Source organism: Lycorma delicatula, chromosome 7 (assembly GCF_047948215.1).
Source record: "Lycorma delicatula isolate Av1 chromosome 7, ASM4794821v1, whole genome shotgun sequence".
NCBI lineage: Eukaryota > Metazoa > Arthropoda > Insecta > Hemiptera > Fulgoridae > Lycorma > Lycorma delicatula.
This window is the reverse complement of record NC_134461.1, coordinates 58,026,260-58,038,665: the sequence shown is the minus strand read 5'-3', so window position 1 is coordinate 58,038,665 and position 12,406 is coordinate 58,026,260. Positions and strand designations below refer to the sequence as shown.

The following is a 12,406-nucleotide window of genomic DNA, read 5'->3' as shown; positions in this document are numbered from 1 at the left end:
TTTATTACATTTTTAATGATTATTATTATTTTTAATTTGATAGTTCAAATTTTACATAAAGCTTTTCATAGACTTTGTACAGTGAGTTCATCAAGATAAAAATTAACTTCCTTGCGCTTTTAATGTGCTGATTATTGTCATTTAGTGTCCTTGTGTGGGAGGATGCACGCAACATACATGACGAGAGACTGAGGGCGGTATGTTCGTGAACGTGACCTTAGGTCTTATGAAGTTCGAGGTCAATAAACCACGATCATCTTAATTGCCACGTTTCACACAATATCAGAAACTTTAACACCCTCACAATCAGAATAAATTATTTATGAACGCGATCTAATATGTTGAAGTGCGAGAATTATTTGTGTATGTAGGGGTTTTTTATCATAGAAAATTATGTTTGTAGGAGGTTTTTATCATGTAATAATTATATATATATATAATTCCAAGCCTAACCCTTATAAACATTTTGTGGCACCGCAGTTGCAAAGGACATTTTCTTCTAAAAATTCAGTGAAGCAAGATTTATTGCCAAAGTAAATTTTTATTTAAAAATTTATTTTTATGTAACCACCCAACTATTCAAATGGTTATTATTATACATTTTTGTTATATTTCAACGTTCCCAATATCTGTTTATTTTTTTCTAGTTTTTCAAGTTTCTTTTCTCATGGAATTTTTATTTGTTTTAATTTGATCACTGTTTGTTACATAATTGTCAAGTGTTTACTACCTCTTAATTATTAATTCAACATAAGCCAGAAAATTATGTAAAATTTGCTAAGTGTAATAATATTGCAAATGAACGACTTATAAATTGGTAAACAAATTCCACGTACAGAATCATTCGTAATATGTTTATTGTTATTTTTTTTGTCAAGGACAATATTGTTATTTTTTAATGAATTGTGTTTACTATGCTACGTTTAGCGAAGAGCTATCCTACGCGTTGCTTGTAGTAGTGAGAAGTAGTATAGATCTTCTGATGTGTCATTGTGGTAATAAATCCTTATACTGGATGACTCATGTGTTTTTAATTTTATTTATCTATTTATTTTTACTTAACCATTTACAACATATTGAATGCAATTATAATTTAATAATAAATTTAATCTAACATAAACGTTCACTCATTAATTTATTATATAAAGACGCTTAAAATTTGAAGCAGCCTATGTTGAAACACAACAGTTTGTTTACAACGATAGCATGACGCTGAACGCCCAGTTATCTGGCTTCACTTTTTTTTTTCATGTACACAGTAAACGTCGTCTTTCATTTCATATACGTAAACATTTCTTTAATTTTGTATTGTTTGTATCATCATTTTTAGTTTAGTATGTGCATGTTTTATAATACGTGCGCATTTTAGTACTACGCGTGTCGTTTTTATAGCCGTTTAATAAGATGTTTACAATGATATAAATGTATGAATTAAATTTAAACAATGTTTCCAAAAAAAATCTAGATACATTAAAATTAGACTGGACGTAGATTTAAGTGTTTATTGATTTTCGATTATTTTTGTATACTTTCCGTAGAATATTAGTTTTTCCCTGATTAATGGATTATTGCCTTTTATTCCGATTTCATGATCAGAATACATAATAATACTCTTTAATAATAATACTCTTTACGAAATTCAAATTTTGACCGGCGTTAGTTCGGGAGCTGATTTGTAACATTAAAATAAGCAAAGTGAACGTATGTAAAGAGATATGGCTAGCGAAACGGTCATCTCGATTTTTGTTCCCAAGGTAAAATAAAATCTTATTGGGATGGGTTAAAATGTGGTTGTTTTTTATTCGAAAATTTTAATAAAAACAGATCGTAGAACTATACCCCAAGTATTTTACGAGAAAATAGATTTAGTGGCTGTAGACCACTAAAAATTGGAGACGAGTAACTGCTTTTTAAGTTTCCCGTTAATTGATTTTGTTGCATTGTCAATAAATTAATAAAAATAATGTATTTTTTAAATTCTAAACGGTAACTTATTTCTTTTATCATCACAGGAATTTTAAGATTATTGTGTAACGTGTTGTTCTTGACATATCACGCATTTTTGATTTTATTTTTATGAAAAGGTGAATTATTTTTAGTTCAGAAAGGTGGCATTTTACCAGTCATGTGCTTTAAGTCTAGGCTGTCTTTCGGTTTTAATATTACTCCATATATATTACAATATAATTTTCTAAGTAGGGTTATAATTTATGTAGGGTTTGGGTTATAATTTACTACCAGTAGAACCGACTTTATTTCATTGAAATAAAGTGAAATTTTTTCCTAAATTCTTATGTCCTCTAATTTAGGGATAATTTTCCCTTCATTGTTAAATATTTCCTCCTTAAAGTAACCTAACAAATTTTCTAGAGAAAATTAGTCAGATAAAACTAACGTATACAAAATCAATAGAAAATAAATAAAAGTTTCAGAGATTTGACTTCAGTTTAAAACAAAACAGATTAAAATGGTTCAGAAAAGGGTTAAAATTTTAAACAGAACAAAAATCTTCAGAATGCTGAAAAGTTCTCAAAATTGACTATTAATCTCAAAATACATTAATTAAAATAAAAAATTAAAACTTGAAAAAATGGAAAAATTATTAAGTAATTATTATCATAGAATGATTTTTTTTACTGAAAATTAATAATGGCTATAGGTAATGTCTAAAAAAAATCTAAAACTTGTGTATTATGATTTTTAAACAATCACTAATAGCTAAATAGAATTAGTAAAAATAAGTGAAAAAATATTAACATTAAAATATAATAAATAAACTTAAAAGAACAGTACTTTTTAAACTTCAGAAAAATGTTCGTTAATTATAATAAAATGTATGACTGATTGTTTTATTATAAAACTGTTTTATTATATGACTGTATATTTTTTTATTATAAACATACAGTATAGTGAAAACTGACTTAAAAGAAGCTGTAATAAGGAAATAAAATAATTAGCAGCTTGTAATATTTTTTGTGTACATCTATATTTTACTCATTTTTCTTCAGATTCTGGGTAATTCTTTGAAATAGGGTGGTCTACAAAGAATTGGAGGGAGAAAAAACAAAGTAAAAAGCCATTTTTGGAAACAAATTATTGGATTTTCTTCCTTCACAAAAAATAAACTTCCTCTACAAAAAAGTATATACTTATATTTAAATCTGTCTGTTTGATGAAAAATCCTTAAAGTTATGTAGGGGGTCAGATAAAGATCAAATCTGTAACCTGGTTTTTATTTTTTGCAGTCAAAATTTTTTAGTCAAAAACTATTTTAGCTTCAGATCAGTAACTGATCATTATTAATCATTTATATATACAGAGTGGTCAACTCATGATGGCCTACATTGGGATTCAGAAACTATAGGTTTTATAAGAAATTTAAAATGTGGAACTTTCTGTATATTTTTCCTTTTTCCAATATGGCGGCTGACTCATTTCAAATCGAAACCTCATGTTTTTATCGCATTTTTTAATACATTTTTATTCTTGGGTATTTTACTCTAAAAGCAGTCGCTATGGAGCTTTTGGCTGATAACTGTAAAATCAAATACGGCAGCCAACTTCATTTTTTAAATGGGAACCTCATGTTTTTATTGCATTTTTAGGTAGAAAGTAGTATTATAAGATATTTTTATACTGGTATTTTTCTCCAAACATATCCCTTACACAGCTGTAAGCTGGCAATTGTAAACTTACAGAAACAATAAATACAATTTTAATGCTAAATAATTGTCAGCTGTTTTTTTGTATTGTTGGGGTTTTGTATAGCTGGGGTTAGAGAAAAATACAAAAGCATAAAAATTCTTAAAATACTATTTTCTACCAAAAAATGCAATAAAAATATGAGGTTTCCATTTGAAATAATGAAGTTACCTGTCATACTGGAAAAAGGGCAAAGATTTTGAAAATAGTAATATTGTATCTAATATAGAGAAAAATCTAGGGAAGATTCATCATTTAAAGTTTTTCAAAACTTGTTTCTGAGATCCCAATAGTCACCACCATGAGTTGATCATAATTTATATATTTTAAATCACTATTTATTTTTATTAATGTTAAAATTATTTTTCTTTTTAATAAATTTATATTTGTCCTTTACCATGATTTGGAATTAAACATTTTATTTAAATGTTTTTTATGTTTTACATGATTCTTTTGTTTATGTATATCTTTTTTATATTTTCAATAATTTCTTATCAAGAATGTGTTATTTTTGGTAGCAATGTCTGAATTTACACAGTTAAGTGGTGTATTATGTCTATAAAAGGCTGAAGTGTGTAGTTATTATTGTATGGTATTCAGTACCAGTACTTATGTTCAAAAGTTAACAGATGTAGAAATGAAAAATGCTTATTGTTCTCTAGAACAAACATTTATTGATTAGATAAAACAGTTGTTTGTTGAGTATAATAATTGTTTTCTTAGTAACAACTTTTTTTTTGTACTATTTTGAAAATTTATATATAAACTTATCTAGAAAATCTATTATAAAAAATATTTATATAAATTATACTGATATAAATTATATATATATATATATATTATTATTGAAGCATAGTTTATTATATTAACAGATAGTCTATTGCTTTTGTTGTATAGTAGTGTAAATGTAATTGCCCATAAGTGGTGATTGAAATTGTCAGTTTGCTTATGAAAATAATGAGTACTGTTATATCCGTAAAATATTTTTTAATTTTATTGTTATGACCTGTATGACTTTACCTGTAAATACTTTTAATTCTTTTTTTGTACATTTATCACATTATCAGTAACATTTTTGTTACGTTGAAATAATTGCAATGTGTTTAAGATATTGAAAAGTATTGACACTTAAAATGAAACAAAAACACTGTTGCCATGCAGAATGATATATTAGCATGTATTTTAAAAGCATATTGCTTTCATTGAAAAATCTGATAAATAATGACAGTGTATTTATCCCTTTAACTTAACAAAAATGTAACGATTCAAGAAGAATATGGTTTAGTTCATTTCATCATCTCAACCATAATTTCAAAATACAGTCCATAATCGCTCTATTATAGAATCAGTCTATAATCGCTCAGTCCATAAATTCTAATTATAACTTAACAATTGATTTTCAGCAAGGTATGGCAGTTGAACAATTATTCTTTGTCCAACTGTCAGTTCCATTCTAATTGTAATACTGTTAAAATTTTATTAATTTAAAATACATTCTAAGTATTAATAATACCTGTAAGTTTTACGACCTGTAACACTGAAACTCCTCCTGTTCTATTGCTTTTTTGGTAATAAGATGAAAGAACTTCAATTAATGACAGTTGTCATAAGCACGTTTACTCTAGAAACTTATATTAAAACTATAATCTTTTCAGTCTTTTTATTAATTAATTTATTCAGTGTGGATTAATTTGGATATCAGTAGAATGTCTAATTCTATTTTTGAGTTGTAAATACTGTTGGGAAAATGGGTTTAATTATTTTCAGAATTCACATTGAGCCTTGGCTAAATCTCAGATATATTCAGAAATTCAAGTAACTACCATTAATTTCTTTTGGGATTTTTTTTTATCAAATTACTGGTTAGTCGTGGTCCAGTAAATTATAGTTATGGTAATTATAGTTATGGTCCAGACAAATGTTAGAATTAGCCATACTTCTCTTTTTGTATGAATGAGGTAGTCAAACTCAGGCCACCTGTAGATTTTAGAGGTCTTGTAGAAATTAGATGGGGTGAAATTTTTTTTGTTCTGATATCCATTACCATGAGAGATGTTATATATTGTGAATTGGTTCTATTGCATAGAGGAGATATATATCTGGTTTGCTTGTTCACCAGGAAATTAACTTTATCTTTGATGTGAAGTGCAGAGAAAATTGCTCCCATGTATGAAAGTCACTTTATAAAAGTGAGATGATTATACCTTCTATTATTTACTGCAGGAAAGGTTATCTGTGAGATTCAAACAGCAAATATAACATGGTACATTTAGCCCAGTAAAGAAGGCTTTTCTTCCTTCATGTTCCTTAGTTAACCGAGCATGGGATTGTTGATATTCGTGAAATTGGTTATGCAATTTTTGGATGTGATGTATGTCTAATGTTTTTTATAACTTTTGCCTACATCAGTTTTTTATGGGACCTAACAAAAATTCCTGAAAATTAATCTTACCACTATTTTATACAACACTCCATTCATGTCTTCTTGTTGAATTCTGTTTCAAATAATTTTCTGCAAATTTCAGAGTTTCTTAATAAAACTACTTTTGTTTTATTACTTTGTACTTTGTTATAGATTGCTTTTGTCACTGAAAAATAGATAGCCTAAACAGTAATCCTGGTTTATGAAACCTTACCTAGTAGCTGGTTTTCTGAAATTCATTCTATAAAATTTACCGATTGCATGAAATTTAGATTGTATTTGATATTATCAAAAAGAAAAGTTTTCTATGTAACATAATTGCATATCACAATTTTAATGAGTAGATATGAAATTCTTTATGATTTTTTTTTGTCCAGTTGCATTTTTTTATATTTAATTTAGGATTTTATATAAATTCTGAAATTTGTTTGGTTGTTGTTATTACTATTATTTATAGTAAATGTATATTATTTAATAATTTTATAAATTCTTGACTTTTTATTGTTGCAGGCTGTGACGTGGGCTCTAATATCATTCCTTTTTGCTGTATTCTTTTCGACTGTGATATTTGCTTGGAAATGGAGAAGCAAAGGTATTCATTTTTATTTTTTAACTTAAATCTTAACTTTTATATATTCATTTACTACTTATATTGTAATTTATTAATCTTATTATTAATTAAGTCAATAATGGCTGTGTATTAATGGTGTAAGCATTTACATTACTTTTGTATCATTAATAAAAGCTTTCTCTTCATTAGTTAAAAGATCTTTTCATTTTCATTTAGATTTTGTTTATGGATTTGGTAATTTGTTAGACATTAAGTTAATAATGACTAATCTTCATTGCAGACTGGTAGTGTCTTTCTCATCTTTTGTCTATAATATTCAGAGTTCAAATCCTGCTAAATGATAGCTGTTTTCAAAAAAAAAAAATTCATTTCACATTTCCTCTAATAGGTTGACATTAGAAAGAGGACCTTACCATAAAAAAACCTTCCAAATCCTTTTCCTCTAACCTCAGAAAAAATCCTTGGAAAAATGGGCGTAAAAGAAAAAAGAAAGAAAACAAAAAACCGGAAACAAATAATAATAATGAAAATATATAGTTCAAATATTTATTATAATCTATTGGAGATTCAGAAATTGTCTTGGAAGGGTTGATTGAATTCATTAATTGAATACCATGTTAAATAAAATTCTATTGACATATTAAGTTAAAATAAAATCTTTCATTTTAATATTTTTGAGTTTTTGAAATTACACGTTTTATAAATTAATACGTTTTTAAATTTTATATATTTTTTTTTACTTAAATAGTTGTAAGGAAATATTACATTTAATTTTACTAAATTTATTTAATTCAGTAAAATTTATAGCATGTTAATGATATTAAATTTTACTTTCCCGCCTAGTTCTATAGCAGAGCTACAGCTACCGAAGGGAAAGTGTGGTAATTGGTCCAATTTGGACATATGCAGTTTTCACTAGATCTTTACGTTTTAGCATCCAAGGAACCCAAAAAACCAGGTCAAAATTTTCTGGATCTTCGTATGTACATGTGTGTGTGTGTGTGTGTGTATGTGTTTTTGAGGTTTTTGTTGCACACTAAATCACCACACCCACGCGAATGAAGTGCACGTACGCTTTAATTAGAATCATTGAATTAAAAAAACAAAAAATATTGTATTCAAATGAAATTATAAATATTTTAAATTAAGTTATGTGTAAGCCATGCAACAGAAAAAAGTCGTGTGGTGGGAAAGTCCTACAACTGTGTTGTCAGCTTTTTTGTTTGTTTGTAATAAGAGAATAATTTAAAGTATATATAATAAATATTTATGAATTATGTTTCAGAATTAATAAATATGTATGAATTATGTTTCAGAATTTCTTCCAGAGGTGAAAGAGTTTGTTGGTGTAGGGTCATCAAGACCACGTTTTCGAAAACGAGACAAAGTTCTCTTTTACGGAAGAAAAATGCTAAGAAAGGTATGACTTAATGTTATTTAGAATAATTGTCACTGATTGTGATCGAAAACATCATATAATTTTATTATTATGAGAGTCCTCATTTATTGTCATATATTTATTGTAATATAATTATAACACATTATAATATGTACATATTTTTTAAATATATGAAATAACAGAATATTGTTACTTGAGCCTTTTTTATTATAAATAGCAATGAATGTGAGTGCATGATATTTTAAGTGTTAGAATAACACTTTTTATGTTAATAACCTAACAACATAAATTTAAATTTGTGGAGGAAAAAGTGTTTAGCAGTTGTGCTTTTAGTGTATGTTGGTCCTAATAAACCCCTCCCCCCCACCTAACCAGACAATTAAAAATCTCTTAAATAGATTTTTATGTACTAATGATTTAGTACATTTTCTCTATTAAACCGCTTAAGTGGTAGGTTATTCATTCTCTGATAAATTAGCTGCAACTTGTATAGGTCTTTATCTTTGAATGGACAGGATTGTATAATAATTATCAGATCAGTTTTTATCTGAATTTTTGTTTTTATTCTGATATTTTACTTATAGCACCTTCAATTTAATTTACAGGAAATATTACTACTGATAATAGAAAATGACTTCAAAATTAATTTTAAGAACACATTAGCTTAAAATTAAAAAAAAAAAAATGAATTAAATTTTATTTAAAATGTTTATTTCATGAAAATTTATTCAATAATTAAAATTAAAAGAATTCCAAGAAATTTAATAACACACATTCCACAGTGATATGCAAAGATATGTTGGTAATTGAGAACCTAACCTAACCTAACCAAGTGATATGGCAGTTGATAATTTTATGATACGTTGGTTTGTATAATAATTGAGACCACTTCTTTTAGTTCTCAAAAATTTGTTGGAATATTAAAAATTGGAATACATATTGTCTTGAACCCTCAAATTTAAAAATATATTGAACATGTCATTTCACTGTTCACCTCTTCATTATAAGATCTTTGTATCTGTGTAGGCCCAATGGTGCCTATGATGTGAAAAAGTTTTAACAAATTGTGAGATCGAAACAAAAATGAGATTATCATGAATAAAATTATGTAAGACTGCTAAAATTAAAATATTTTCCTTACCAAAAAATTATTTTAAAAAAATAATAATTTTTTTATGTTTCCTCTTGGTTATTGAACCTGTATATTTTATACACATTTCTTATTCTAAAAATTTAAAACTATTCAGCATCTTTCTTTTAATATTATGATTGGATGTTTTCAAATTACATGTTACACACTGTTTAAGATAAATTTAGTGAGTTGTGGGCTTGTATTATTGATCCAAAAATCTTTAATAATTATCATCTTCACAGGGATATTATGGAGTCAATAAAACCTTCGTACCAAAGTGATTTCTGTATGACTTTTTTTTTTTGTAAGTCAAGGAAGTTGTAAAACAAAACAATACAATATTGCAGTGAAGAACCTGTCCAAATTTGTTTATTTTAGTCTTTAACTCACTGTATATATTCGTGGGCAGAATATTTGTATACATTCTGTCAGATCAAAACATTGACCTTTAATTTTGTCTAGCAAATCAGTTAGGTTGATGTTAGTGGAAAATTTGTCTACTAATTTTTTTTTTGCCATATAACATGGCTTCTCAGTTACAGTGAATCTCATAATCTTTAGGCAAAAAAGTTAAGTTTTATTTATTAATTAAATTTTTAATGTAAAATATTTTTTAAATATATTATGAACTACTGTATTAAAAATGTTTGCTGTTTATATTGTCTGTTGTACAAATATTTAAATGTTGGTGTAATAAAATCATGTTTAGTTAAAATGCACTTGGGATATACAATAGAGGTTGAACCTAAAATTTTTATTTAATTGGCTTTTAAAAACCAGTTGAATTTTTGTGAGTCTTTTTTCTCCAATTTAATGGAAAACATGTTTATCTTCCTCTTAAATGTTTGATTTTCCCATATTCTTTTCCTAGAGAAAAAATGTGTAACATGATTTGTAAACTCTTATTCATGAATAATATTCTCATGATAATCCTACAGTTTACAGAGTTTGTCCTTGAATTTTTATTAATGTATCATTTATTTTTCCTCTGTGAGCCAGTAACTATTGTGTATGTCGGTATGTTATTTTCCCTTTTGAAATACAATTGTAGAATTATATATTATTACTATTGAACGTAACTATTACTTACAAGTATATTTTTTTATATTTCATGTAATTAAAATAAAGACATTTTTAAGCCAAATAATAATAGTTCTGCATATGTTAATGTGAACTTGAAAGTTTGTTGGATGTATGTTTTTTGTTTCAATAAGATGAATTACTTATATACTCTATTTAATTTCTATTTCTGCCTAAATAACCTTTTGTTTATTCTTATATTGTTCTGTTATGAAATTTATTACTGATTATAAATTTTACAAGTAGTATAACAAATTCAATAATTGATTGTGTCTGAATAAAGAATATTTTGCAATGCATTTACCTTACTGTGTTGGCATTGGTTAAAATTAATATTTGATTTTATTATGAGAAAGTGTTAACAATTGATTTAAATTTTGTTTGTAATGATAATACGGTTGAGTGAATGTCAAATAAGGTTTATTTCTTTCTTAGTTGTTTTGTATTGTTGAATGTGATTTTGTTTTTTATCTTTTTTTAATCTATGATTTCACTAATGATCCATTTTATATTGTTTTTATTTTAAATACTTATTTATAATTCACTGTATTAATTTATTAAATCATATTTTATTATTGTAATTTTCTTATCAGTTATTTTTAATATTATAATATGTAAGTATTTTGTTTTTTATTGAATAGTTTTTATAATTATATGTATGGATGATAATGATAGATTAATTTCATATTCAGTGGAAATGGCTGTTATAATGATCATTTTGATGATCTTGCAATAAAATAGGATTGAATCACTTAAAATTATTATCAGTTTTGTTTGTTTATATATTTTACATAAAGTATAAGTAAATATTTATAGATTGAACAGTAAATTGGATTCAAAGAAAATGTTTAATATAAAAATGATTTATTAATGTATTAGAGCTACATTCCATAATGTTGATGCTAGATTTACTTTATAGTAGTAACAATTAATAAATCATAAATTAACTACTACATTAACAATAAAGAAAAGATAAAAAAATGTGGTATGGGTTATTTTTGCACTTCTCAACATTTCATGACCCAGGGACTCCAAAAAACAAAAAAAAATTACTTGAAATATGTATTATCATATTTCAAGTAATATATAATATATATAATAATATTATACACCAACCTTATATATTTATATATTATTATAAAATAAAATTTAACCTTACCAACAGTTCATCCGTGTTCTCTTCTCTAGCACTTTCGGTCATTTGACCATCCTTAGAAAAACTTATTCTTCAATTTGAGAATATTAAAATTAAAGTATGTAGAATGTAAATTTATAAAATTTTAAAATCTTAAGGTCACAACAATTGGTCATCATAGTATGAAGTTAATTATGTCTGTTATTTAAGAAGGTCGCACTTGTTATCTGACTTGATGCTTCTAAATTGAATTGAGAACTTTATACTATGATGACCAGTTGAATTCAATCTAGAAGTGATTTTAACATTTTATAAATTTACATTCTACATACTTTAATTTTAATGATCTCAAATTGAAGAATAACTTTTCCTGAAGATGATTGAATGATCGAAAGTGCTAGTAAAGAGATTGCGGACAAATTTTTGGTAAGGTTGAATTTCATTTTATTTATATATAAATTATATCAGTTGTCAAAGATACAAGGGCAACATTTTAAGGAAGGGAGCTGAATCGATAAGATGTAGCTATAGATCCGATTGATTTTGACTGTCAATTCAGTATGAGTAGATCAGGTGACTGGTAAAGTGGATTTTAATGTAACTATCGTAAATTTACCTTATAGATTTTATGAAAACATTTTTAAAAATGTGCTTTTCTTTAAAAAAAAGAAAGAAAATTAAAAAGTAAAAAATAATTTGTTTACAAGAAAGTGATTTTTTTAAAAAATCCTATTTATACATGACTAAAAAAAAAATTGTGTATCACACTCTAATTATAGTCGTGTATGAGAGCGTGCCCCATGCTTTTCATTAAAATTAATTTTCTTGAACACATAATTATTTTTTACTTTTTAGAATGAATTGTGTTTTTGTTATTTATTATTTTTTTAAGAAAAGCATGTTTAAAAGTTTTTTAGCTGATGTCAAAAAAAGTAGGTACCTAACTTAAACCCAATTTTTTATTT

General features: G+C 25.8%; 1 protein-coding gene across 9 annotated transcripts in view; it reads left to right on the top strand.

Annotated features, from left to right (window-relative positions):
* sws (patatin like phospholipase domain containing sws) overlaps window positions 1–12,406 on the top strand; it is a 161,767-nt gene that overhangs the window by 37,390 nt on the left and 111,971 nt on the right. For all 9 annotated transcript variants that reach the window (XR_012756976.1, XM_075370398.1, XM_075370399.1 and 6 more), the window contains exons 2-3: window positions 6,635–6,716; window positions 8,012–8,115. Coding sequence is in view for 8 of the 9 variants with exons in the window: in XM_075370398.1 (XP_075226513.1) it covers window positions 6,635–6,716; window positions 8,012–8,115 (186 nt within the window). In the remaining variant the exon portion in view is untranslated. The remainder of the gene's footprint in view (window positions 1–6,634; window positions 6,717–8,011; window positions 8,116–12,406) is intronic.